The 26,850-nt window shown below is 24.4% G+C and overlaps 1 protein-coding gene across 2 annotated transcripts; it reads left to right on the forward strand.

Moving 5' to 3' along the window:
- The first annotated feature begins 103 nt into the window (after positions 1-103).
- Positions 104-25,930, forward strand: LOC145833877 (uncharacterized). Of its 2 annotated transcripts, none has more exons than XM_082941114.1 (13): positions 104-217; positions 9,616-9,732; positions 9,838-9,906; positions 9,999-10,106; positions 10,166-10,288; positions 10,443-10,543; positions 10,616-10,743; positions 16,094-16,233; positions 17,322-17,613; positions 17,737-17,854; positions 19,517-19,715; positions 23,233-23,397; positions 24,471-25,927. In XM_082941114.1, exons 1-13 carry the CDS (start codon positions 188-190, stop codon positions 24,654-24,656), a joined length of 1,776 nt encoding a protein of 591 aa, XP_082797240.1. In that variant the 5' UTR covers positions 104-187; the 3' UTR covers positions 24,657-25,927. The 2 variants fall into 2 exon arrangements, with proteins under 2 accessions (XP_082797240.1, XP_082797239.1); XM_082941113.1 differs by lacking the exon at positions 104-217 and adding an exon at positions 7,698-8,465 and having other exon boundaries at positions 24,471-25,930.
- Positions 25,931-26,850: the final 920 nt, after the last annotated feature.

A 26,850-nucleotide genomic window follows, 5' to 3' on the forward strand; every position in this document is an offset into this window, starting at 1 on the left:
AATATCTATATTTTCAAATATAAAACAGTAGTTTATTAACATTTATTTTCACTTATAAAGTTTTCAAAACTTTTACCTTTATAATATTTTAATTTTTTTTAACAGTTAGATTTTAGTCTAAAAATTTATTATTTTTACAACATTTTCTACCACTTCAGGACTTGAAAATTGTACCAAAAGAAGAATAATGAGTCAAAATTATTACTTGAGTTTTACAGTAAGTATAAACTTTTTAGTTGGTGTATTACAAATTCAAATTTAAAATAAATTCAAGAAAGATAAGTAATTTTTTTAGTTCAATAATATTATACAGCAAATAAATATGGTTTATAACTTTAGTAGTATGTATTTAAGGATAGTTATATTTTTAGATAAAAAAAACTTTTATTAGTATATATAATAAATTCTAAGAATTCTTAAGAAATATAATAGAAGTTTAGATAACTTTACAATCAATTTTCTGACAAAATGATTTCTTATAAGTCTATTCATACATCAGCTCACTAAACTTTTATTACGAATAAAACCGATAGAAAGAGATTTAAACGTACTTTTCAGATCATAACAAACTTAAACAAGAAAACAAGAAAGTAAAAAAGCTTAACTTATTTCATGTAATAACTATTTATAACAAAAAGTGAAGAAGCTTATAAAACAATTTTTAAGTTAGGCAAATAATGAGTTTTCCTGAATTTTATTAAACTTTTAAACTTTTACATTATAACTTAATTAACTGCAGTTGAATAAACCTAGTTTGTAAGCGTTCTAAAAACAAATGTTTTAATGAAAGTATGAATGAAACACTATACTAAATGAGAAAAACTTACATATATTTATATTTTAAAGTTTTGTATTAATTCAAAGCGTAAAATAGACATTTTCTTAAGATTTCTATATAAAACGTAATTATTAATGAAAAGTTTCATTTTATTTTTTTGATCATAATTGACTGCTGGTTAAACGTTTTATATATAAAAAAATAAATATATAAAACTTACTTTTAACTCTTTTTTGTGTTTGCATGTAAAATGTTTTAAACTAAGTTTTATAAAATACAGTTTTATTTAATTTTTTTAATGATCTTTTTCAGTGGTCGTCAATGTGTATACTGGTGCTCATTAGTGTACACGAAACTTTTTTTGGGGTTGCACAAATTTTTAGGGTACACGAAACTCATTTGGGGGTACACAAAACTTGAGATTACAAAAAAATTACATAGAGTTAGATTAAGTATGTATAGTTAATATTTAAAAAAGTATTTAAAGAATACTGAACTGGGGATTTTGTAGTAACTGCGGAGAAGTATTCAATTAATAAGTATGTAAGACTAAGCCATATAACTAAAATATCATTGTGAAAATAAGGTAAAACAAATAAAGAGGTCAATTAAAAAGAGGATCAAATAAAAAGTTTCAGCTTCAGTTGTTAAATGACTTGCATGTAAATACAAACTGAGTTATGTCTTTTAAGGAGAAATGCACTAACAAAAGTGTTAACGTAGTCCCACCACAACTAGCGCTTATTAAAATTAGATCTTGCGGTGCACCAATTTTATTTTTTGCAGCTTGGTGTACACAAAATTTGATTAGCTTGACGACCACTGATCTGTTTTATTAGGTGCGATAAGTCTCAGCTATTCTAAATCTAGCGTAGTAAATTCTATTTGTTTACACTTATATCGTGCACTATACTATGCGTATTTGGCTATGAGTAACAAGTAATGACAACTATAAATTTGTAAATTACGATAGAAAAAGCTAAACACTTTGCGTGAAATTTTTTTTTGAGTGTTCATGGAAATATAGTTTTTTTATAAAAGGCTTAAACCTAAACCTAAATCTAAAATGTCATGTGTAATCCATTTTAAACAAAAAAGTCATTAGTATAAGAAACAAGGAATAGATAGGTTAATTAAGTTTGTCATATTTGTTTCATATCTAAATGACGTCCTGTTTATTATATCTTTAATTAGACTTTTATTTAATGTTACATACCTACACTCTACAGTGTACTAAACTTTAGTACGGCACGGTGTACACTGGTGCACACTAGTGTACATGAAATTTCTTTTAGTGTGCACGAGACTTTTTGGGGTTGTGAAACTTATTTTGGGGTACATGGATTTTTTTTTTCGCGCAGAAACTAAATTAACGTTTTTTTTAAAATCTTTTTACATTTAAGACATATTCAACCTTGATATCTAATTGACCATTTTGTTGTCAATAAAACGACCATTTTTGTACTCTCCTAGTTCTATTCTGTTACATTATGTAAAAATTCTAGTTAGTATTTTAGACCTGGGTGATACAAGTAAAATATTGTTGTAAAAGTTAGATCATCGATATTAAAAGTTTATTGAAATGGATAGCGTAAACTGGTAAATTTAAAGCTAGCGTGTAAAATTAACTGGGTATTACCGAATTATTAGTAAAAAAATACGATTAAAAGTGTTTACATATTCTTAAACACTAGCGGCGCTAAAGAATGAAAATTGGGGTGCACAGAATTTTAATTTTGTGATTTAGGGTTCACGGATTCGAAGTAGCGTGCCGACCACTGTACTAAAGTATAGTTGCTAAATTTAAAATATATATTATTGAAACTAGTACATTAATTATTTTTAGGTATCAAAATTCATTAAATATTAAGAAAAATAAGAATAGAAATACACAAACAGGTATAAGTTGGGAGTTCTTCAGGTTTTAACGTCTTTTGAAAAAATCCTACCAACAGTAACTCTTATTTTTCTTCAAACTCAAGGATGGCAAACTGCGGCATACAAAAAGTTGTCTGCGACCCGCGAAAATGCACATTTTAAAAACCTCCACTTGAAATTTAGTAATCTAAAACGGATAAAAAAAAATTCATAGGTATTACTGAGAGGAGATTTAAAAAAGGTGACGTTGTGGCCCGCGAAAATTTTCGTTCTCTAAGTTTTTCTCGCGACTACTAAATTCCTTCCGACCCCTCTTCTAACTAATTGCTTTGTGTACGTAATATTTATTACCATTATTCTATAGGTATTTTATTAATTTTGTATGTAAAACACTTTATATCAATTATGGTTTTTGTCACAGTAGTGCTCCTTAATTGAACACAATAAACAAATTGAGGATTTGAGATTTGGTCAAAGAGCTTGATATAGAGAAAAAATTTACGAGCTACACACTGTTTATTTATTTAAGTTATTTTTGTCATATACTTATAATGATAAATAAATCTTATCAAAACATTTTTACTGTTTTTATAGTTAATCACTATGTTTATTCTATAACGATGAATAATGATTCACGGCATGTAAAACTAAGATACTGTTTAGGGGATGAATTGAATACATTGTAGAACTTAATTATATAAATGTATATTTTTCCACTTTAACGCTACTTGACTTGAGCTTTGTAACCAGTTAATTTTTAAAGTCTGTATTACTGTTTTGTTGTGGTTTTATAAACATCTATTAAATTGGTAATAACTTAGTATAAGAAGTTTATCTTGTAGAAAAATGATTTGTTATCGTTAAAAACTATAATATTAACAAGGAGAAAACTTAAATCACCCTCCAATTCTTAGTTTTTAACATCATTTGTAAAGTTGTCTTGTGAACCATCAACAACTATTCCAGTCTTAGTATCTAAAGAAATTCCTTTACCTGAATTATAATTTTCTATCACAAAAATTCTTCATAGAGATTTATATTGACAATAATTTATCAAGTATTGAAATTAAATACTTTAAATTGAATCTTATTTGACAGGTTCTAGTTACTACAAATTGAAAAAAAAAAATTATTATTCATAAACATGTTTTTTTGTTCTTAGAAAATAAACAATTATAGTAAGTATTGATACTAACACTTTTTTTTTTGATTGAATTACATTTATGCCTTATTTTTTAATAATTAAAATGTTTCTTGGACTGTGTAAAACTTAAGATCATTAGTCTATACTCTATACTAATGAATTACATTTTCCTATGAAGTAGTTCCCGACCAAATGGTGTAAGATATTTATTGTTTAAAAGTAAAAACTTTCGCTGTCCTTTCATTACCATTTTTTCAAAATTCAATTACCTTTTTTTGGTTGAGAGTTGCTCATTTATCTCAATGATTTCCTTGATAATATTATTTTACCTTTTTTCAAGGTCAGTCATAAATTGTTTTTTGTGCCTTGAAATCAGACTTCGATTATTTCATCTCAGCTTAAGTTTCAACCTTGATAACAGTCACCATTTTTTTTAGATATTTGCTGTTTTATACATTTTTTTTAGAATCTAGCAAAAAATAACACCTTTTACATTTATTAAGTAATACAATAGTATTACAATTGTAATACAGTTATAATAAAGTAATACAATTACAATAAAATACAATATTAGTACAAGTAAAACAATGATTAGTAGCAACACGATATTTTTATAAGTACTTATTTTCTTATAAATTTGAAAACAAATAAGTTTGAAGCTCCAAGATATATAAAAAGTTTGTTATTTATTTATTTCTGTTGTTTTTATTTTGATCTGTTGTTAGAGTTTTTAAATTTTAAAATATTGTTATTAGTGTAAATTTATTCAAAATAAGTAGAGGCTTTTGTACTAAGTTGTTGTAAGTAAATTTCATAAAGCGATACTTACCTTTATCATTGACCTTTCATAATAAGTTTTTACATAGTTAACGCTAAATTCATCTATTCGTATTAAAGATATTAACATATTAAAAAGTATAGTTTGCAAAACTGACTATTTTGTGTAATATCTCTGAAACTGTTTAAATCAAGCTTAAATCTTTCTATATTTTGTATTTTTTCATTAATAATTTTTTCCAAAATTGAATTTTTCGAACAGTTTTTGACCTTATATAAAGAAAGTATGAAAAAATTTTTGATGAAAAACATATGACTATTATTATTATTCGTGATGTACAACAGGTACTAAGACTAAACTTATTGAGCGCTTTTTTATCGTTCAACAGTTAGTTTTTTTAATAGCTAAATTTATCCTTCGTAGTTTATTTTCTTCACTATTTATACTAATTTGGGCCGTATTCAAAAATTTTTGTATTTTCTCACAAAATATTTCAACTTAACGAGTAACTCTGGCCTGCTTAACCATAAATTATGAAACTAGATTTTCTGGAGTTTGTATTGAAGAATAAAAAAAAGAAAAAAAGTCCCAGAAATAGTTGACGGAAATGAAATAGTATGAAATTTACATTAGATATTTTAGGGTCTGGACTCTGAGCTCTAGAACTTTTGAAATTCACTCAATATATTCTGGGGTTCTGAATAAAGAGTAAAAAAAAAACATTGTCCACGTTGCGGCGCATTTTGATAATTTTTTATTATTTAGTTGGTAAAAAAGAAAAAGTTTGAACGATTATTTGTTTACTATTCACACAGCAATTTTAAGTGCATACTGTTTATAATTACGCGTGTATATCTATTCTACATTTATAGTAAATGTTCGGAAATTTTTAACAATACTGTTTTAAAAATCAATTTAGGTTTGTTGATTATTTATTTAACAAAACAAATAATTTTTACTTATATTGCTAATCCGAACTGTTGATTAAAATTTTAACTTGATTTGAAAAATTTCTATAGGCTATTTCTGCAAAACAAATATTTTTTATCAAATTTAACAGGTTTTAAACTATAGATGAAAAATATATTCTTTCTAAATTACTTTAATTATTATTTTAAGAAAAGCCGAGTTATATTCAATTAAGCAGTTATAGCCTAGGTTTAGCAAAATTTGTTTCGAAATTCTGTTATTTTATTAAAATAAACTTATGCAATTAAATGAAAAAAAAAAATTAAAAGCTATACTTGAATTTGAAAAGTTTGTTCATTTTAACATTCGTACGTATAATTGTATTATTATTTTTTTTAGTTCCAGCGGTTGCAGTATTGTGGTGTTTCTACCCTACTTTTAAACTTTTTGCGGAAAAAGCCATTTTGTTTCAGAACTTCCCCTTGTTTTGTTTTCATTGTTCAGTTGTCTTGTTCATACTTGCATACTTGTATTGTATTGAATATTCTGGAAGCTTTGATTTTTTATTTTGTTTGAAAGTTAGCTTTCATTTGGTTTAAAGTATTACTTGTAAGCAAATTAAGAAATGTTTTTTTTTGTTACTGAATAAAAATTAGTTGATAGTTTCAAATAGTTTGTCACCAAGGGTAATTTAATTTTGTTTAAAAGATTATTTTATTTTTAGGCAATTAAAAGTTTAAATTTATAAGTGCAGGTTAAATTAGACATAATTTTGATAAATTTTTGTTGTTTTAAGTGGTAGTGATTAAAACTGAGGTTTTTTTACTAAAATATAAAATATATTTTTAGTAATTATGATTATTTATTTTATGATTGAAAAATATCAGTCTTACTCTTTCCTCTACAACAATTAAGTTATTTTAAGTTAAACGTTGTTTATTAACTTGATAAATTATTTTGAAAAATTTATTTAAATATAAGTTAAATCTTTCTTAAATATTTAGGTAATTTATAGTTGTAAAAAGGTTAAAATTTTCAGAAAAGTGTGTACTTTTGTTGTTATTAGACTTAGTTCATAAATAAAACTATTATAAGTTAATAAATTATTTACTATCAACATTATGATATCCAGAAATAGTTTTAAACAGCTTTTAGTTGAAAAAAGCTATCTTCAAATTTAAGTTAGTGAGCTAATATTATTTATTAAAAACAAAATGTTAGTTAAGCATTCAATTATGTATAAAAAGTTATTTTACAATATTACTTTGAAGAATATTTGTTGAACTAACTAAACATATTAAAGTAAAAAGGGGATTAGACAAACTTTAAAATGTTTCTAGTTTTAAATTGTTATATCAAGTAATCAGTAATAAATGAAAATATTTACAACATTGTATTAACCAGTAAAGGCAAAGAATTCACACCTTTATTAGCAAATCAGTTCACTTTAAAATGTTTATTTATAATTTTTTAGAGTTAAAAGTATTCAGCAACTCATTCTTTATTAAGTATTCAGTAATCTTGAGTAACTCTCTTTTGAAAAAGTTTGATTTTGATATTTTATGGAAAAATCTACTTCTTAATTTATACAAAGTCTTTCTGGAATAGTTTTTTTATTAGTTACCAGTATAATTTCACTCTATTTAGGAAATAAGAACATTGTGTATTTGAAATGTTTTACATTTAAGTTCTGTAAAATTTGTTCACTTTCATAGTATAGCTTACATTTTTAACAAAAACTAGTTTAAAGTTTAATTATTTGTGTCTAAAGTTGATGAAATTTTCAGCTTTAATTCTATAATAATTGTGTTATTTGAGATACAAGTTGTGTTGGATGCAAAGTTTGAATAAAAAATTATATTAGTCTTAATTAAATATTAATTTTATATTCATGTTATAAAACATCAAGTTTATAATGTACGTATTAGTAATTAAAAGCAGCATGATATAAGTACATCAATTTGTGATATTTTTCATCTCATTAGCTAAAGTAATAGCATTAATTTTTGATTTAAATAAAATGTTTGTAAAAGAGGAGAATGATGTGATCTTATTAAGTTTTAAATGTTTAAAACCCTCTTTTTAAATTTTTAATTTAAATTTACACCATAAGAAATACATAATTTTATTTGAATAACAATAATTCAAAATGTTAAAAACTTAAAAAAGATCTCTTTTTAGACAATATTTACTGTGCTTTTACAGATTGATTAAAATAAAAGTTTTTTTTTTAATAAATTAGTTTGTAAGCTATGAATACAAAGTTGAAAAAAGAACTAAGTGTGTTGCCATTTCTTTTAAGTGTTTTACTAAATATTACAAATTTGAGTACTATTGTACAAAATGAGTATTTAGATGGGTTTTACATAGAAGATCCTGTTAGTGGTGTGGCAGTAAGGCGCCAAACCCGTCACATGTACCCTCATCAGTTTGATACTCACTATGCTGGAATTAAAGATGACTACATGGATTTTAATGAACCTGCTTCAGATGCATTAGCTGTAGTAAAAGATGCCTTAAGTAGGCCAATTACTCCACTTAACTATACTGTAAGGATGCTTCAAAACAGTGTTCATTCAGGACCTGTTGCTGTCTTAAACCCTATAAGCCATAATCCAAGTAATGTCAGAACTCCTAATAATGACTTTACACGTATAATACCCAATAGCCATCTTACCAACTCACTTACAGGGCTAGTTGCTTCGAGTAATCATCAAAATATTAATGAGAGAGAAAATGGTGCAGTAATTGCCAAGAATATGAAAGGAAAAGCATCAAACACTAGTGAAAAAATATTAGTAAAACTTGATAGAAAAAATGGAAATAGCAATAGACCTCTAAGCAAAAAGATAAAGTCTTATGTTGGTGTAAATAAAATGGAAAATAAAGAACTGAAATGGACAGATTATCTTAACAATCCAACACCAGAATATAAATTTCACAAAAGAAGTATTGAGAAAGATAGTCCTAAACTAATGGTAATAAAAAAATTAAAATTTTATTTTTTTATTAACAAAAAAAATTAAGAATTCTGATAAGTCTGTCAGAGTTTCCTCAAAATAAGCAATATTGCTTACATTAGACAATTTCAAAAAGTATTAAATAATATATAGTAAAGGGGTTAAATGATTTATGATGGGGCAATTTAGAAATTCTGGGCAATAAAAGTGCAATAACTAGAATGTAGGCAACATACTAATTTACACTAGATATTCAGGGATATGTTATGAAGTGTAAAAAGTTGTCTTAATTACAATTTAACGGAGATTTGAAACTTTCATTAGATATTTTAGGGTTTGTAGTGAGGAATAAGGACAATTTAAGAAATAAGCAGTAAATTGGCAAGAATTACATTACGCTAGATATTCTTATGTTTGTAATGAATGAAGGCAATATTTTTTTATTTTCTTAAAATGGGATGATTATGAAAAGAAGTTAAAGAAACCCTGGTCTGTCAAAAAGTGAACTGATTTCTATGTTGTTTTATTAAAATAAGTATGGGCAATATTTTTACTGGCTGGCCAGAAGTGAAAAAATTTATCCTTGGTAGGCATTTTGAAACCATATTGATCACAAAAAATACTTTTAGTAGTTGCAGACCTAAAAGATCTTTTAAGGTTGCAGTTTTAGTTAAAAGTAACCCTTTTTTTGATCCTTTTTTAAATTTATTTAATCAAAATCCCACGGGAAAGAAATTTTTATCATGGCAGATTCTATCAAAATTTTGTAAACTTCTTTAACTTGTTAGAAAACTTCACTCCATAGGTAGGATTTGGCCCACGGGTAGTAAATTGCCTACCCCATGTTACTTTTTTAAAACTGATTTTTTATTAAATATCTAAAAATTAAAGTATCTGAAATATGCATAACAGTTGTAAAATATAAAATAGAATTTAATATGTTAAACTTAGTTTTTAGCTTTGAACATTGTCAACCAGTTATATTTATGAGATAACTACATAACATCCTGTAGTTTTTAGGTCAAACTTTATTTAATCATTACTTGACAAGTATGTTAAATTAATACAAAATATTAATATAAAATTAATTTATAATTTAATGTTTAGGATACACTTTTTTGTTTATGAATGATTATTATTATTTTTTAATAACTAATATAAATTGTAGGAAAACTCAGATGTTAAACAGCAAATTCAAATGCAAGATGAAGACATTGGATTTGATTGGAACCATTTGTCTCAAACAGATAAACAAAAAGACTCAGTACTTAAAGACAAGAGTCAGGTTTATAATATTATGAGTTATATACATATTATTTTTATAACTTGTTAGTTTGCTTAATAATTATGTTTTACAGTTCTAAAAAGTTGTTTATGTATATATTTACAGATGACAAATAGTAACTTTATGTTTGATGATGAAACAGGAGAACAGTTCAACCCTACGTCTGATTTACAAGTAAGTAAATTTCAACCACAAAACAGAATTTTTACTATTATCAATTGGATTATTTTAGGTTAAAAACTATAATATACTAAAAATTCTTTTAGGCTAGCTCTAGTTTTCCTGGTCTGTCTGATACTGATGGTTTAGAAATAGATGAGTATTTAAGTTTTCTTGACCAAACAGATTTAGCAAGTTTAGATGTTAACCCACAAGTTTGTTTACTGCTTAAAATATTTATTTAGTATTTTAAAAACAATCTAATATATTAAAGGATTTTGAATGGGATCAAAGTCAAGATCAAGTTTTAGACACAAGTATACCTTCATTAAATCAAGTTAATACAAACGCAAATGAGCAATTTGAGCCATCTATATTTTCAGCAGCTTATAATCAAGTGTGTTTAATTTTAAACATAATAAAAATATTTTTTACGTTTATGTTACTATGGTTGTATCAATTTGAATTGTAAACTTTTTCTTATCAATATCTACCGATTACTAATTATCTATTAAAGCCAAACTATTTTTTTACTTCCACTTAACTTTCAGAATGAAGCTACTTGGACTAATGATAATTACAATAGTTATAAATTTAATGAAGATTTCGCTTTTCGTTCAAATCAACAGAGGGAGTTGAGCCATAATACAAGGTATAAATGTAACATGTTTTGTAAATAAGTTTATTTGGAACTTTATATTATAAAACAAAATTTATCTAACAGTTTAGGACAAAGTACTCAAACACATTCCTATAATGGACCTGAAAAAACACTAAATTATTATCCTAATGAGGACTTATTTCAATCCATGACAGCCAGCAATGACGTTTTAAATACAAATAATAATCCAGGTTTCATTTATAATAGTATTGTTTTAGTAAACTATCTTAAAACTACTTTTTAGTAAACATAGAAATCATTAAAATATTTACATTTAGTGAAAAAATTAACTTACTTTTTTATCATCCTTAAAAAACTTTAATTGTCTGAAATTTAAAGATAAGTACAGTAACCTCTTGCATCTTTACGCCTTAGTGATGTTACCCACTCTTGTTTAGTTTTGTATTTTTGAATTCTAAAAAAAATTTAAAATATTTGTTTTTATATTGCAAAAATTAGGTATATTGTATATTTTTAATTTGAAAAATGTTTTGAATGCTACCTCACCTCTCTATATCTATAGACTTATGTTCCTTGACTAATTGATAAACATTTACTTATACCTCAGTACATCAGAAATTGTGTTTACAATAAAATATTAAATTAAAATTCTGAAAAAAAGTATGACTGTATTAAAAAATGAAAGTATAATGAAATAATGAGGGTTTAAAACAGAAATAAATAATACAGCACTCTTGCCCTATATATTAATAAACATCTAAAAAAGATATCTAATGAAACTTCTTAGCTAAAAGTAGCATTGATACTTAATAAATATAGATCTTGCCTTAAACACAAATCTCAATTGTTTTTTAGTAAACCTATCACCAATTTTTTAATTCTTAAAAATCTACTTATTATCACAATTAGTAAATTTTCTTAGAGTATTATTATTTTATATTAACTTAAATCTATTATTTTTTTAATACGTAGAGTTTTATCTTTTGTTATCATATTTATAAAAAAAGTAAACAAATTGTTAAAAGTGGGAAAGTCTCCAGTCTCCTTTAAATAGAAGCGATATTAAAGAACAGCCATTATAGTAAGTATATTTGGTATAGTAAGTATATTTGGTACCTCTCGTGTCTTTACGGTCTCCCATATCTTTACGCACTTTTTCTGTGGACACAATGTGCGTAAATAAGCGAGAGGTTACTGTAGTTATAAACATTTGAAAAGTATTTTTAAGTATTTGATTTGTAGTGACCATTTGTAACTTTAACTAATGATTTTATTTTTCATTTTGATCTTTATAAAATAACAAATTATTAATAAATAAACTTACTATTTATTTTTATTTAAAAAAGGGTATTTTTTGATTAATTTATTTATGGTAAAAGCTGCATTTAGTTGTCAGAGTTGTCATAAAACCTGGAAACTTGGAAAAACCTGGGTATTGACAATATAGACAAAAAAAACGGAATTTAAGCATTTTTTATATTGTAAATGATGAAAGTTTGATTAGAAATGAACAATTTGTCATGTATAATATTTTTAGGATTTTTATTTATCATAAAACGCATTTAAAGTAGCATAACAGTATAATTACATATCTTTTTAATGTTTTTATACAATATTTAAGTATTATTTTATTTAAATTTAATGTTGTACCAAAAATGGATTAAAAAACTTGTACTTTAAAAATCCTTAAAGAAATTCAGAAATTCAACGATTTTATTCAAAAAACCAAGAAAAACCTTGATTAGTGATTCTTGATAAGTATTCAAATTTTTGCAGTTTATTTAGTAAACAGGGTTGCCACTCGGTCAGGAAAAGCCAGGAAAAAATGGGGGGTTTTGAAAAAAAGTCAGGAAATTTTATAAAATTTAAAAAAAAGTCAGATTTTGTCAATTTAAATTTACAAAATTCCTTGTTTTCCAAATCCTTCAAATGGTAAAAATTAATTAAAAGTCATTTAAAGTCAGAAAAAAATTCCAAAATTTTCCTAGAAGTTTACAAAAATATTTAATTTTATTTCCAATGCCTTCATCTGGTATAAATTAGTAAAATATCTTTACAAAACTGTAAAAATTTTCTATTAACATATTGAAAAAGTACTCTACTTGAACAAGCAGATTTTGTAAGCTTTTTAGTATTGATGATCTGAAGCAAGGACAATATAACTGATATATACACAAAAGTTTATCTAGCATAATTTTAGAATCAAAGTGTTTTTTGTTTAAGTAAATAATTGAGTTCTTTATAACTAAGCAGTTAGTTTAGTATTTTATGTAACAAGTTAATGTGTATTCTTTACCTCTTTATAATTTTTTCAAAGTTAATTAAATTTCTAAAATAAGTTATAAGAGAAGTATATGCCAAGATTAAGTTTACTTATTATTTGTATTTTTTGTAGAGTAACTTAAGTTTTTAAAGTAAATAAGAGTATATTTATTTGTTTCAAATTTTATACTAAATGATAGTAAAAATAAATGAGTGCCAAAAGAAAAGAAATGAAGCCCACAAGTTGTGGCTTGATTTAGAGAAAAGATTCTCTTCAACAAGTGTAGGGGCAGCAGATGAGAGCGATTTAAATAAAATTAGGCAAATGTTTTTAACTGCCAAGAAAATGAAGCCGAATGCAGTTCAGATGAAGGAAACCAAATCTTCATTAGATGAAGAGGTTGAAGTGCTAATAAAAAAACGGAGAAAATATATTTTAGTACATACATTTAAAAAAATAGTTTTTGATTAAGTTCTTTATTGTTTTAAGGTTTCAATTGTAAAAATTTGTTATTGTTTTAAGATTTTAGTTGTGAAAGTATGTTATTAATTCAAGGTTTTAATTGTAAAATTTCGATATATGTTGTTTGTTTATCTAGATACATTTATGCTAGGAAATGCTAAAAACTTGTGTCTTTTTTCAGACAAGCTGTGTTTATAAGGTAATAATAATATAAGTATTTTGCTGATAGAGCTGTTTATTACAAACATCAATCATACACAGATGGTTTAAGTGATGTACTGGAAGTTTGATGATCGAATTCAGCAAAAAACTGTTGTTTTTAACCTGTATTAAAATTAGATTGAAAGCTTTATATAGTTTCAAGTGTTAGATTATTAATCTTAAAATAAGTTTAATTTAAGAGTTTGATTTAGAAAAGTCAGGAAAATTTTGGTTAAAAGTCAAGAAAAGTCAGGAAATTTTTCTCAGCTTGAACAGTTGCAACCATGAGTAAATCTGAACATTTAAAACAGTCATATTTAGAAAACACTGTTAAAATTTAATGGATTAGAATCAAGATATAGTCAAAACTATAACAGTAAATTTATCCTTTTTATCTTCAAATTTAACTTGCTAAAATACCACTAGCTGCCTTGACTAAAGGTTTTATTTTTTCATAAAATATTTTTTCAAGAGTTTTAAATTGCTATCATGATTGGTTTAAAAAAAAATTGGGACTTATCATTTTTTAAGTTAATTCTGAAATTTTTAAATTAATATTCAAAATATGTTTTGTTGCAATATTTAAAATAAGTATTAACTAAATATGTAATAAAGCTAAGTATAAGTAAGTACTCACTATCAAAGTAGAAAATTAGCATTTGAACTAATATTTAAGGCCATAGGGGGTCCACCTTTATGTTTAAAAGCTGATCTACTGATAAAACCAAGTTCATTTTTAGAGTTTAATCTGAGCTATCAGACATTTTTAACTGCTTAACAAACTGTAAAGTAACTTTAGAAATAAAAGTCGGCAACCTCAATAGGCTCCTTATAGAAGGAGCAAACTAAACACGTGAAAAAAAGATTATTTCACTAAAATTTATCTTCTCTTTCATTTTTTAACCAATCTTCTTCAAATTTTCACAGTAAGTCCATTGCTTGTATTTAAATCAATTCAATGCAGTTTTTTTTTTTTGAAAATAAAAAAATTATGAAAAAAAAATCTTTTTTACTTTGTTTTTTTATCCAAATTTTTAATAGATAAAAAAACCCAACATTCTAAGTTTATATTTTATAAAAGGGTTGTTTCCTAAAAAATTGATGTCTTTAGCTTAAAAAATGAAGGATAATATAGGTTTTTAGTTAATTTTTAAATTCAAAGAAAGTTGATGATGAAAGTACTGTGGTCTATACCAGTGGTTGTCAAGCTAATCAAATTCTGTGTACACCAAGCTGCAAAAAATAAAATTGGTGCACCCCAAGATCTAATTTTGATAAGCACCACTAGTGGTGGGACTACGTAAACAATTTTATTAGTGCATTTCTCCTTAAAAGTCATAACTCAGTTTGTATTTACATGCAAATCATTTAACAACTGAAGCTGAAACTTTTTAATTGACCTCTTTATTTGTTTTACCTTATTTTCACAATGATATTTTAGTTATATGGCTTTGTCTTACATACTTATTAATTGAATACTTCTCCGCAGTTGCTACAAAATCCCCAGTTCAGTATTCTTTAAATACTTTATTAAATATTAACTATACATACTTAATCTAACTCTATGTATTTTTTTTGTAATCTCAAAATTTCGTGCACCCCTAATGAGTTTTGTGTACCCTAAAAATTTGTGCAACCCCAAAAAACGTTTTGTGTACACCTTGGCGACCACTGGTCTATATGTTTTTTTGGAAACTTTTTACAAAAACGTTTATAACACATAAAATAATTACTTTTTCTCTAAAAAATGGCTTGTAGTTTATACCTTAAGCTTTCATATAAGAGCCAATGTTAATTTATGTAAAAAAAAATGTTGGACCCCCTTCAGGTCTTAATACATCGATAGACACCACTATAGATCTCTTATATATATATTTTTTGTATATGTAATTAAGAAAGAGAGTTTATAACAAGATCAGTAAACAGTAGGTTTTGAAAGAAAACAAAGCTAAACCATTAAACATTTTTAATTTCATAGAAAGTTATAAAAATTTTAAAAGTAGTTTATTTCAAATCAAGTTTTAAACATTTATCATACTAACGTTTATTCCTTTTACCATCTTAACTTCTATGGAACTTTAATTATAAATTGCTATTGGTATAAAAACAGATACTAGTCCAAGTAAAATTTGTGAGTGATATGAACTTATAGTTTACATTTAAGTTTGGGTAAAACATGTATTCTTTTATTAAATATATTTACCATTATAAGTAAACACGTTTATATATTAAAAAAATAAGCATATAAATAGTATATATATATATATTACTTAAAAATATTTATACAGTTTATTTAAACTTTAAAGTGGACAAATTAAAAGAACTCACATTTTCGAAGAGATATGTTATTAAAAAAAAGAGTATTTGTTGTAACTTCTATAAGAAAATGTTTAAACACTGTTGTAACTTAATTGTTTTGTATGAATAATTATCAAATAGCTATTAGTTTTATTAATGGTTCATGTATTATGTAAGATTTACTACGAGTTTTTAAGACTTAATTCTGTCAAACACTAAAAAAATGATACACCTTTGTATAGTAATTGTGAAAATATTAAAATTTATATATTAAGAACAATAATTGTTTTTGAATCCAAATTTGAGTGAATTATTCTAAAAAACATTAATGTTTAATTAAATCATAATTCTTTCAGCTCTTATGTTCAACGTAACAAATGCACATCCAAATATCAGTGATACAAGTTTCAACAATTTGCGGTCAAATGACTCTAGCAATCAAGTTTTAGAAGAAAATAACTTTGCTATGTCTCAGCTACATGTTGACAGCAGACAGGTATTTAGTAACAAAATTTTATACATCAAAATTATAGGAGCACATAGTTAGAGGAACAATGATTACTATATTTTGTTACTTTCATTATGAGCATTTCAAGGCCCAAGCCATCAGCCTTTTTTTGTTGAGTTTTATTGTAAATGCTGAAAATATTAACCACATAAATTAAATGGTTGTTTTGCTCACACTACTGTTTAATTACAATTTAATTTACAATTAATTTGAAATATACAATTTAGTTTAATCAGAACTAAGCAGATCTGACCTCAGGCCTTATTGTAATGAGCCCTGCCTTACATACATATAAAAAACATTATATAGTTTTTGACTGCTATAAACTACTATTTTCTATAAAAAAGTGAAAAATAGTTTGTATATAAAACCGGTTTAAACATTTTAATGACAAATTAATGAATTCATGTATTTATTTAAACTTGTTAATTTCTTTTGTATTTCTATTTTGTGTTTTACCCTTAGATTATTTACAAAAAAAAAATTAAGAGTATTTAATTGCTAGGTACCTTGCTACTACATTAGATATCCTTGAGAGACTGCAGTTGTATAAAAATAAATTTAACTAAAATTAAATCGTACAATGTTGTTAAACAGTATTTAAACATCTTCGTAACATTGAAGCTTATTAAAAAAAGTAATGTGTATCATAAATACAATAATGAATAAATGTTTTTTATGTAATTAGGTTTACAATATGTTTTTAAACAGTATAGAATAACACGTTGTTTAATATCTTAACATACAAGTTATAAGAAAATAATAATTAGTTACTTAGAAATTCTTATGTATATATTTTCTGCTTTATATATTTTTATGAGCTATTTTGAAAAACTTCTTGTTTAAAAGATTTACTTAAAAGATTAACTTAAAAAGAACATTATGCATTAACAAAAAAAAAGTTCTGTAACATAAGTTGTTTCTGTTTCTATTTGTTATAACGATATAATAAATAGTTGATTTTATTTGCTTAATTCTAAAACATCTTATTTTTAATACTTATAATTTTAGACTGTTATTATAAATTTTTTACTGAATTGTATTTTTGAAATTACAAAATATAAATGTTTTTCTAGCTACAAAATGAATACCCTATGCCCGGTGAAATGTTTTTCTTACCTGATAATGATATCAATCCGAGATTGAAAGATATCTCTCGGTCCATACAACCCTCTGCAGCTTTTAACAATGGAATACCTCCTCCGCCGTCAACAAACAACATTTTTCTTGAAGAGAATCCAGTTAGTTCTCACCCGCCTTTGCCTCCCTTCAGTTTTACTGACATTCAGGTGAAGGCTGAGCCAAATAGTCAGATTTTTAGCCAACAAAACCAACAAGAAAATAATGTCAATTTTGTGGTACCACCAGGTTAGTGATATTTATATAAAAAGTTTACTTTTAATTTTATATTTAAGTATTTCATCATTCCATAAGTGTAATCATTCTATCAAAGTCTTAGTTTATTTATGTGTAAAAATAAAATAATTGAAGGGTTACAAGCACCTTTAAAAGAAGAAAAATTGAGTGAAAGTTTAAAACGCAGCATTATCAATGTAAACCACAATCATACATATGATGGTACTAATGGAGTAAGAAAACCATATAAAATGTCAGTAGTTTTTTAATTTATTTTAAACATTAAAATTATCAAAATAGTAAATATGCACAATGTGTGATAACCATACTGAAACTTTCAAACTTTTACAAATACTAAAAGTAATTTTACTGTTAATATATATTTTTTTGAGTTTTTAATTTGATAATTTTGAGATTGTTTGTGTTACTCCCTTGTTTAGTACTCATACTTAAATATTTTCTAAATTACTTAAAATTATTACTTAAATCTTAAAAAAAAATCTACAAATCTTTTTTTAGTTCATTTATTCTGCTAGAAGTACTTTCAAACCGTCATCAGAAAGCAATTGAAATAATAACTATTAAGACATAAGTTTTCGATTTATGCAGTAAAATTAAAAACATTATATTAATTTACAATAAAAATTAGTATGGATAAATATAGATTATAAATATTTGTTAAATATGAATTTTGACTGTGTTTAAATTTTCAGTAATGGTTTTAATTTAAAGCTGTTTATCATATCTAAAATCCTCAAAAATACAAAGGAAAATGTATGTTTTAAAACTGTAAGTTCAACGTGTTGAAGTATTTTGCCATGTATAACTTGATTTTTTTTAAATTATTTAAAATGTTTAAACTTATTATTGGTAATAATTTAAACTTAAAAATAAAGATCCGAACAAAACAAAATTCAAGCTGTTCAATCTAAATTTTAACACATTAGATATTTTTAAATGTATAATGAAAAACTTTTTAAAACTATTTATATTTAGGAAAAAAGAACAGTTTTTAAATATAGAACTTACACTGTTTTAACTTCATAAGTTTAGTTTTTTAAAACTACACAAGCGCACTTCACTCGAGTTAAAGTACTCTAATTTTCTGCAAGTATAATATTGCAATACTAAATGTAAGTTTCTTACATAAAAATTAACAAAATATATATACTGATATTCATAGAAAAAATTTAAAGTACAAATTAAAATAAAGTAAAAAAAATAAATATTTCAAATGTTTGCTTTTTTAGTCAGTAGTTAGTCATAATTAAAAAAGCAATTTATATCCACTATCATTTGTATTGTAGAAAAACTAATTTATTTATATTATAATTTGAGTTTGTTTTATAAGTTTTCAAACTAAACTTGTCAGTGAGATTTTTAGGGTTTTATAAAAAAATCGCTTTTTTTTTATTTTTTTAACAAGCTTTTTAAATTTTATTCAAGCCTTAACTACTTATACCATTGAATTATAAATTATTGAAAGTTTTTTAAGATTGACAATTTACGTAGAGTTTTGTACTTGAGTCAAAAACGTTGACCAGTTTTTGTGTATTTATCTTATAGAAAAGCTAAATTAAATCCTACTATAAAAATAAATGTTATTTGTAAATGCTGTAAAGTGTTGAAATATTCTGTATAATGATTTTCATTATTTGAATTTAAAAGCTTATTTGTATATTTTTATTTTCCAATCATTATTATTTTTTCTTCTATAGTTTTTTTTTTTTTAATATCATTAAAAGCTTGAAAAGTTTTAGTTATTTTATAACCAATGTAGCTTAAACTTAAAGTAAATGTCTTATCTAATACAAATTGAAATCAATTCTTAAGACTTATTTTTAGAAATGATATGGTAAATATACAATGCTTATTATTATTAAGTTACTTTATTGAACTTAAATTTTTTAAATAGCAATCGACCCGAGCTTAATGCTAATGGTACGCGAAAGTCACGGGATGAGAAAAAAGCAGAGGAGCTTGAAATACCTTTCACCCTCGACCAGATTGTTTTCACTCCTGTTGACGACTTCAACGAAATGTTGAGTCATGTGACCCTCACTTCTGAGCAGCAACTGCTTATTAAAGACATTCGTCGAAGAGGAAAAAACAAAGTTAGTTTTACGTTTTGTGTTACAATTTACTAGTTAGATATTCTGTTGTTGATACTGGCGCTTTTAAGCAATTGTATTTTAAATGTTATGGCTAGGTCACGACTTTTTATATTGTGATTTTGTCTATATTGTGTTTTTAAATATGTCATTTTTCTCTGTTTATTTCTACTGGGAAGTTTAAAAAGACTAAAAATAAACGAAAAATAGTCTAAGACGTTTTTGAATAGTTTTTACTATTCTACACAGTCGTTAAAAATATTATGTTTTTTACCATGAATTTAAATAGGTTTAATTTTTTTTTGATATAACAAACTTTTAGTTCATGAACCCATAAGTTAGTTAGCGTGTAGTTATTTATTAACAGTGGTATGTATAGCTGCAGCTATAACAACAATTGTAAATTCAAAATAAGTTACAGAATATTTTGTATTCTATTTCAGTTTATGATCACTAAATAAAATGTTATATATTTAATTTTGCTTTGCTATTATTTGGCTTCAAGAGTCAAATTTGTTACTTATATATTCAGCTTATAACTATAAAGTTTAATTATTTATACAAATAATTAAGAATATCCACTCGATCAGGCTACTTAAGCCACTTATCTAGCTTTTGTTAGTTTGAAAGCTTTAGAAAATTAGTTTAATTTAGATAATGTAAAACGACTAATAAAATATCCTTACATGCTTGTTAATTTTTTTAGTGTTTTAAGATATTAACTTTATTTAAGATCAAAAAATAAAGTTTTATTATTCTTACTTATTACAGTTTTAATACGAAAAAGCATAAAAAAATAACCTAAATAAAAAGTTCTACTACGTTGTGTAGGAGATATAAGTAACATTTTTACATAGTATTTTTACTTGTTTCTTAGAGCAGCTTAATTTTAACATACATTTTCTAGTTGAATAATTATGCTGTGAGGTGTAAATTAGTATAAATGAAATTATTCAAATAAGATTATTTTTGTGGCTTGATTTTGAATCGATTGCTTTTGCTGATAATTCAAATGTTTTGTAGTTTTCGGCAAATAGCTTTTGTTTTGTAACGATTTACAATGTTTTTATTTCAGTAGTTTTGATTTTGCATGTTTCTACTTGTTTTATAATACGTAACTTAATATTATTACAGCGTGTAATTTTTTTATTCGATAAGTTATAGAAATTTTTATTTAAAAATTCTGAGTTTTTTAATAAAACTTTTGTCAAATATTTTTAAAAAATGAAATGTTCTTATTTTTTACTAACATTTTTAATTTACTTTTTTGCCATATGTTTATACTAGTTTTACAAACTTAAAAGTTTATACGAAAATAAGGCACACTTTAGTTTTTTCCATAAAAGCCTTGAAATTCATGGAAAATTACTCAAATGAATTTGTTTAACACTTTTTTTGTTTAACTGAGCAAAGTATTTAGATTTTAGTTATGAAATTTTGTGTTAAAACCAAAAGTTAAGAATCCGGACTGTAACTATCAAATTTTAATTTCATAAAAACAAATCAGATTAATGGATTTATATTTTTTAAGTTTTCAAAAAGTTTATTGTTTTCAAACATGTCTATCAAAACTAGAATACAAATTAAATAATTTACTCAGCCTAAATTTTAGTTGCAAAGATGAGGACTATATTTCCAAGTACAGTGCTTATTCACTTATCCGGACACGTTGGGCAAGATTTTTCTGTAAACATGTCCGGATAACTAAAATTCCGAATAGGTACAAAAATCTTTTTTTTTATAAAGTTATATAACTGCTGCATTTAAAAGAAAATATAAATTAAATTTATTTTTAAAAACAAAAATAATGTAAAACTATCTGTCTAAATGAAAAAAAAAATTAAATAAAGAAAAAAAAAGACACTAAGAAAAACGAAAAACTTTGACTGAGTTTAAAGTCAATGTAAAGGAAACATATCACTCCTAACAAACTAGTTTTTATTGGAAGTTTTACTAAAGTAAGAAAATAAAGACGTTTGTTTTTTAGTTTTTTCACGTTTTTCAGCAGAAAACTCACGGAAATTAATAAGTTGTGAAACTTTTTCAGGTGTGGCTTCTGGCTGACACCGAATATAATTTAATAATCTATAAAAAAATTTAAATTTTATATAAAAAACTAAAAGTTATGTTTCAAATACCATTGTTTTAGAAATTGCTAAATTGACTTACTTTACATGCAAAGGTTTTGATAACTAAACTAGCTTTGAACAAAGATAGAATGTAATCTTTAGTAGTATTATTACGTCATAATGATGAACAAAATTTTAGAATTTATAAAGTCACTTAAAATATTCTTACAGCATGAAAGAATTAAATATTTTTATTATACATAAATGTTGGTGTTTAATATTGAAATTTTTTTGAATTTTCTTCTGACCGAAACTGTCCGGATAAGTGAATAAGGACTGTACTTTTCACTGATTTTTAAATGGTTAAATAAATTTAAACAAAAAATTTCTCCTGAAGTCATATAAATTGTTGTCCAACTACATTTATCAATAAGTTTTATATTACTGTTTTATTTACTTAAAAGTGAACAATAGCCGGAATTAAAGGAGTGTTATTGTTAAGCAATGACCTTACAGGGTTAAATATTTGAAGTAAACACGGGAAACTGAGTTTGTTTTGTACTCAATACTTTTTGTGTTATATAATGATTTACATCTAAATGCAGTTTTAAATATTAACAATAAAGTAATAGAATAAGTAGAATAATCTATTTGAACAAGAATTGAAAATGTTTAATAAAACGATAGATCTCTGAATCTGTTGTTTTTTTTTTTTTTATAAGTTGAGACAGCTTTTTTATATAGATGTTTTTTAACCAATTTTTTTGTTCGTTCTGTTTATTTAAAGTTATCCAGTTTCTTGTATTAAAATGGCAGATTTTCAGACTATTCGAAATAATATTAATTCAATATTTTCTAAAAATTTGATGTACTTGTAAAATAAATAAATTTTAATTCTATAATTTAGTATATATAATCTAATTATCATTTTTATTTCTACCTTGCCGATTGTACTATAAAAAAAACTTCAGGTACTTATAAGTATAGAATTTGGTATTATGTCTGATTAAAGTTCAAATAGATGTACGCTTGATTTTAATCTGAATGATACTAGTTGATATTAGCTATATAGGTGATACTTAACACTTGAATTTAAATTGAAAAAATCGAACAATTATGTCAGAACAATCATTTTGCTACTTTAAGGAGATAATTTAACATTTTAGAATTTTCCTGTGCTTCGCTAATATAGTCAAATTTTAAATGTCATTTTGAAAAGTTGTACAACTATATTTATTTTGTTAAAAGCAAAATTTTAAATTAAATAGCGCAGAAGTAAGTTTTTGTTGCTATATTTATAAATTTATGCTAACTCAAACTAATATGAGTACATAGTTTACAATAAATAAAAAAATGTACATTTATAAACTTTAGATTGGTTGCTCGCAATATTTTAAACTATGTCATAAATTTTTTAAGATGCAGTATCATTTCATTATTTTCTCTAACAGATAGCAGCACAGAACTGCAGAAAGCGGAAAGTTGAAACGATCAACTTCATGGAGTCTGATGTGGAACTTCTGAGAAAAGAGCGAGATGAGCTGCTTAATCAGCAGAATATTCTCAATGGTCAAAAGCTCAGAATGGAAGAACAGTACATTAAACTACAAGAAAGTGTCAGTTAGAATATATATATATATATATATATATATTATAAAGAAAAAAATTAGTTTAAGTTAAAAATCTTACTAGTTTTGTAAGGACTTGTAGGTGTAATTTTAATTTAACAAATCAATACAGTATATTTCTTGAAATATTAATTTCAAACTCATCTAGATCACAAGTTATACTGTTTGCTTAAAAACTACATTGATTATTTCATCCTCGGGGACTTTTCTTGTTTTATTTTTATTTTATAACAAAAATACACTGATGTTATAAAATATTTTTTATAAGTAAGTTTTTCAGAAGTTAGTTTACTTAGAAATAAAATAGTAAAAACATAAACAATTGTAAAAAGACTGGAACAAATGACTTAATTATTTTAAATTAATTTCATAAAAACAAATTATAAGTTATAAAAACAAAACTTTACTTTAAGTATGTTACGAGTTTACAACTCCATCAAGCTGGTTTAAACTATGATTTGTAAAACTCAGCTTTTTTTCATAAACTTTAGACTAGCTTTATTTTGATTTTTACTAAGGTGAGCAATTAAGACCTGCGGGCCTTATCAGGTCTACCAACAGAAATATCTGGCCCGCAACTTACTTTTTAGCTCGAAAACAAATATAAAAATAACAAAAAAGCTGAGTTTTTTTGTAACAATTGTTTTCAAATATGCTCTTAAGATTTTTTGAGTGCAAAGTATTGTTTATAAAATAATATTTTCATTATAATTTTGATTTCTTAATGTTGTATTTAGTTTTTTTTTAATAACTTTAAAAATTATGCAGCCCGCTAAACACCTTTTTTTTTGACAAGTTTCATCAGCAAAGTTTTTTACAAATTTGTATCCCTGACTAGAAAAATTTCCAAGCATTATCCTACATGCATAAAGTTAAAAATAACTTTCAATAGTATAGCATATTTAAACGTTTGAGATCAAACTATTGAAAATGTAGACCTACTAAAACAAAATTCAAAACATTACCAAAGTAACTTTTAAAAAATTGTAATCACAGTATATTATTAGGCTTACATAATGTAGTTGCGTTTCTATATTTTAATATAACATTTAATTTAATAGGTCTTCGATCAGATTAACTCACAAAGGACTTCTATCAATCCAACTACAATAAGTGAGTTGGGTATATTTGTTATGAAGGGCAACTATTCAAACATTGCAAAAGAGACTGTTAACAATTCTTCTAAGATTGACCAACCAGGTCCAAGCTCATCGTCTACAAGATGTGACCTTTATTCCAGGCAATGAGTTCCCCTTTTTATCTCAGTTCTAGAAAAATAATTTTTGATTATAAGTCCAAATCATTAAAATATATATAAGCTTGTTATCTGTATTTCAGTCTTTCTCTATACTAAGTTCTAACTTTTAGAAGCAATTTTTCTAAAGTCAATGATAAGTTTTATTAAAGCGTTTTATGTTGGTTTAATTTTTTCCGTGGTAAATGTTTACTATTTGTATACATATTTAATTAAGTTTAGTTGTTACTACACTAAACTTAATTCTTAACTAAAAACTTAGTATTTATAACTAATTATTTGTATAAACTTTTGAAACTTCTATTTATTTGACTAATAGCTTCTTAGATACTTGTGATCTTCTTATCTATGTAACGTTTTGTCCTGCCCAGAAATATACTTTTTTAGCAATCGGTACCAATTTTAGTCTGAAACGCAATATACTTTTTTAATATTTCAAATTGATCCTTTGTTATTTTATAGTTTTACCGCAGTTTGTACATATCTAATGTATACTAAATTTTTTAGCTGGTTATTGTTTTTGTTCAAATGTTATCATCACTTAATAAAGATAAAGTTTTTAATTTTAGGACTACTTATTAATTTCTTTATTTGTCAATAAAATAATTGATACTTATTTCAAGTTATACTGAAACATTGTACAAAATAATAATAATTTTCTCTTATTAAACAGTTTAGTTTTAAACTATCAAATTAAAACATAGTGCTATGCTACCATTCAGTTTTGAAGTTAATGTCGATTTAAAGAGCTGTTTTACGTTACGTAATATCTAGCCACCATATCTGTTTAAGTTTAAATTAATAGAGTTTTACTATCCTTGATTTTTTTACCAAGTTTATGTTTAAATTAAACATAATTTTGTCATTTTATAAATTAAGTACATAGCTTTTTTGAGCATTATTCTTCAGTACAGTGCTTTTTATTTTTATAATTATAAAGGACGCATTATAATCATATGAGTGCTATCTTTTTAATACTTCTTAATTGTTTTGTTCATTTTTTTAGTTTAACATTTTTGTTGTTGTATGTTTTATAATTAATTAAAGTCGTGAAACAATATGATTCTTTATATAAACAAACAATATTTTAAACTTAGCTGAATTTAAGTTGCAATTGCTCTTTTTAAGAAAAACAAGTTTTTATTTTTATGTAAAAACTATAAGTTAGTACAATAACAAATTATGTATTTTTTTAAAGTTTTACGCCCACTTACGACATAGCGTCACATCCTTAAAAAACTTGGTTGAAATCTTTGAAAAAAAATAGGTACCTTCATTTGTTTTTTTCAATAATACAGTATTATAACTTAATATATTTAGTTTTAATAAATTGTATTTGGATAGTGTTAACATTTTTATAAGTATTTGTTCCTTGAGTATAAGTTTATATAATTATCAAGATTTTAATTTTTTTCATTAGTATGTTTGATAAATAACATACTCTAAAAATGTTTAGTAAAAGTTATATTTATATTTAAGTTTCAATTTATATTTAAAGTTAGTACTTTAGAAGTTTTAGAATATATGTGTTTTCGAACAAAAGCAATAAATTTTAACCTTTAAAAATAAAGGCAATCCTAAATCTATTAGTTTTTATTTCTCAAACTTGATTTTAAATCATAAAATTTTTTGAAAATAATTATTTTGAGCTGATTTGAAATATTAATAAGCATTTAAATATTAAATTAGTTAAACAAATTAAAAAAAGCAACATATGAAGTAATAAGCTATATATTATCTAATTTTTGATTTAGTTTAAACGAGACCTTACCGAAATAACAAATAGCTAACAATGTAATAGCTTTTACCTACACAACTAATTTTTTTAATTAGTTTTAAACTATTATTTTGACTACATATGTTGTAAAATTGGTAGAAAATTTGTGTTAAAATTTTTTTTGTGAATTTTCATTTAGTATATTGATCTATAGATATTTTCTTTGTTAAGATACAACCTTGTAGTTATGTAAAATTGTTTAGTAAGAATTATAGACCAATGGTATTTTATAATATACATCCTTAAAACTAACGATAATACAAGTATGTATTTTTTTTGATTCGTAAAATTAACAAGTTGTATGTTATAGGAGTTTAAATTAGTAGACTAAATATTTTAACGATTTACAAAATTAAAATAACTATTAAATGACAACTATAATGCGAAGGTTTTATTAAAAACGACATAA

Source organism: Thalia democratica, chromosome 4 (assembly GCF_965202585.1).
Source record: "Thalia democratica chromosome 4, ktThaDemo2.hap1.1, whole genome shotgun sequence".
In the NCBI taxonomy this organism is placed as follows: domain Eukaryota; kingdom Metazoa; phylum Chordata; class Thaliacea; order Salpida; family Salpidae; genus Thalia; species Thalia democratica.

Excerpts from the sequence above, each read along its gene's own strand:
- LOC145833877 (XM_082941113.1), top strand. The coding sequence starts at position 7,740 with ATGAATACAAAGTTGAAAAAAGAACTAAGTGTGTTGCCATTTCTTTTA. Across the intron at positions 9,733-9,837 it reads TACTTAAAGACAAGAGTCAG|ATGACAAATAGTAACTTTAT; the intron begins GTTTATAATATT and ends ATATATTTACAG. Across the intron at positions 10,107-10,165 it reads GTTTAGATGTTAACCCACAA|GATTTTGAATGGGATCAAAG; the intron begins GTTTGTTTACTG and ends AATATATTAAAG.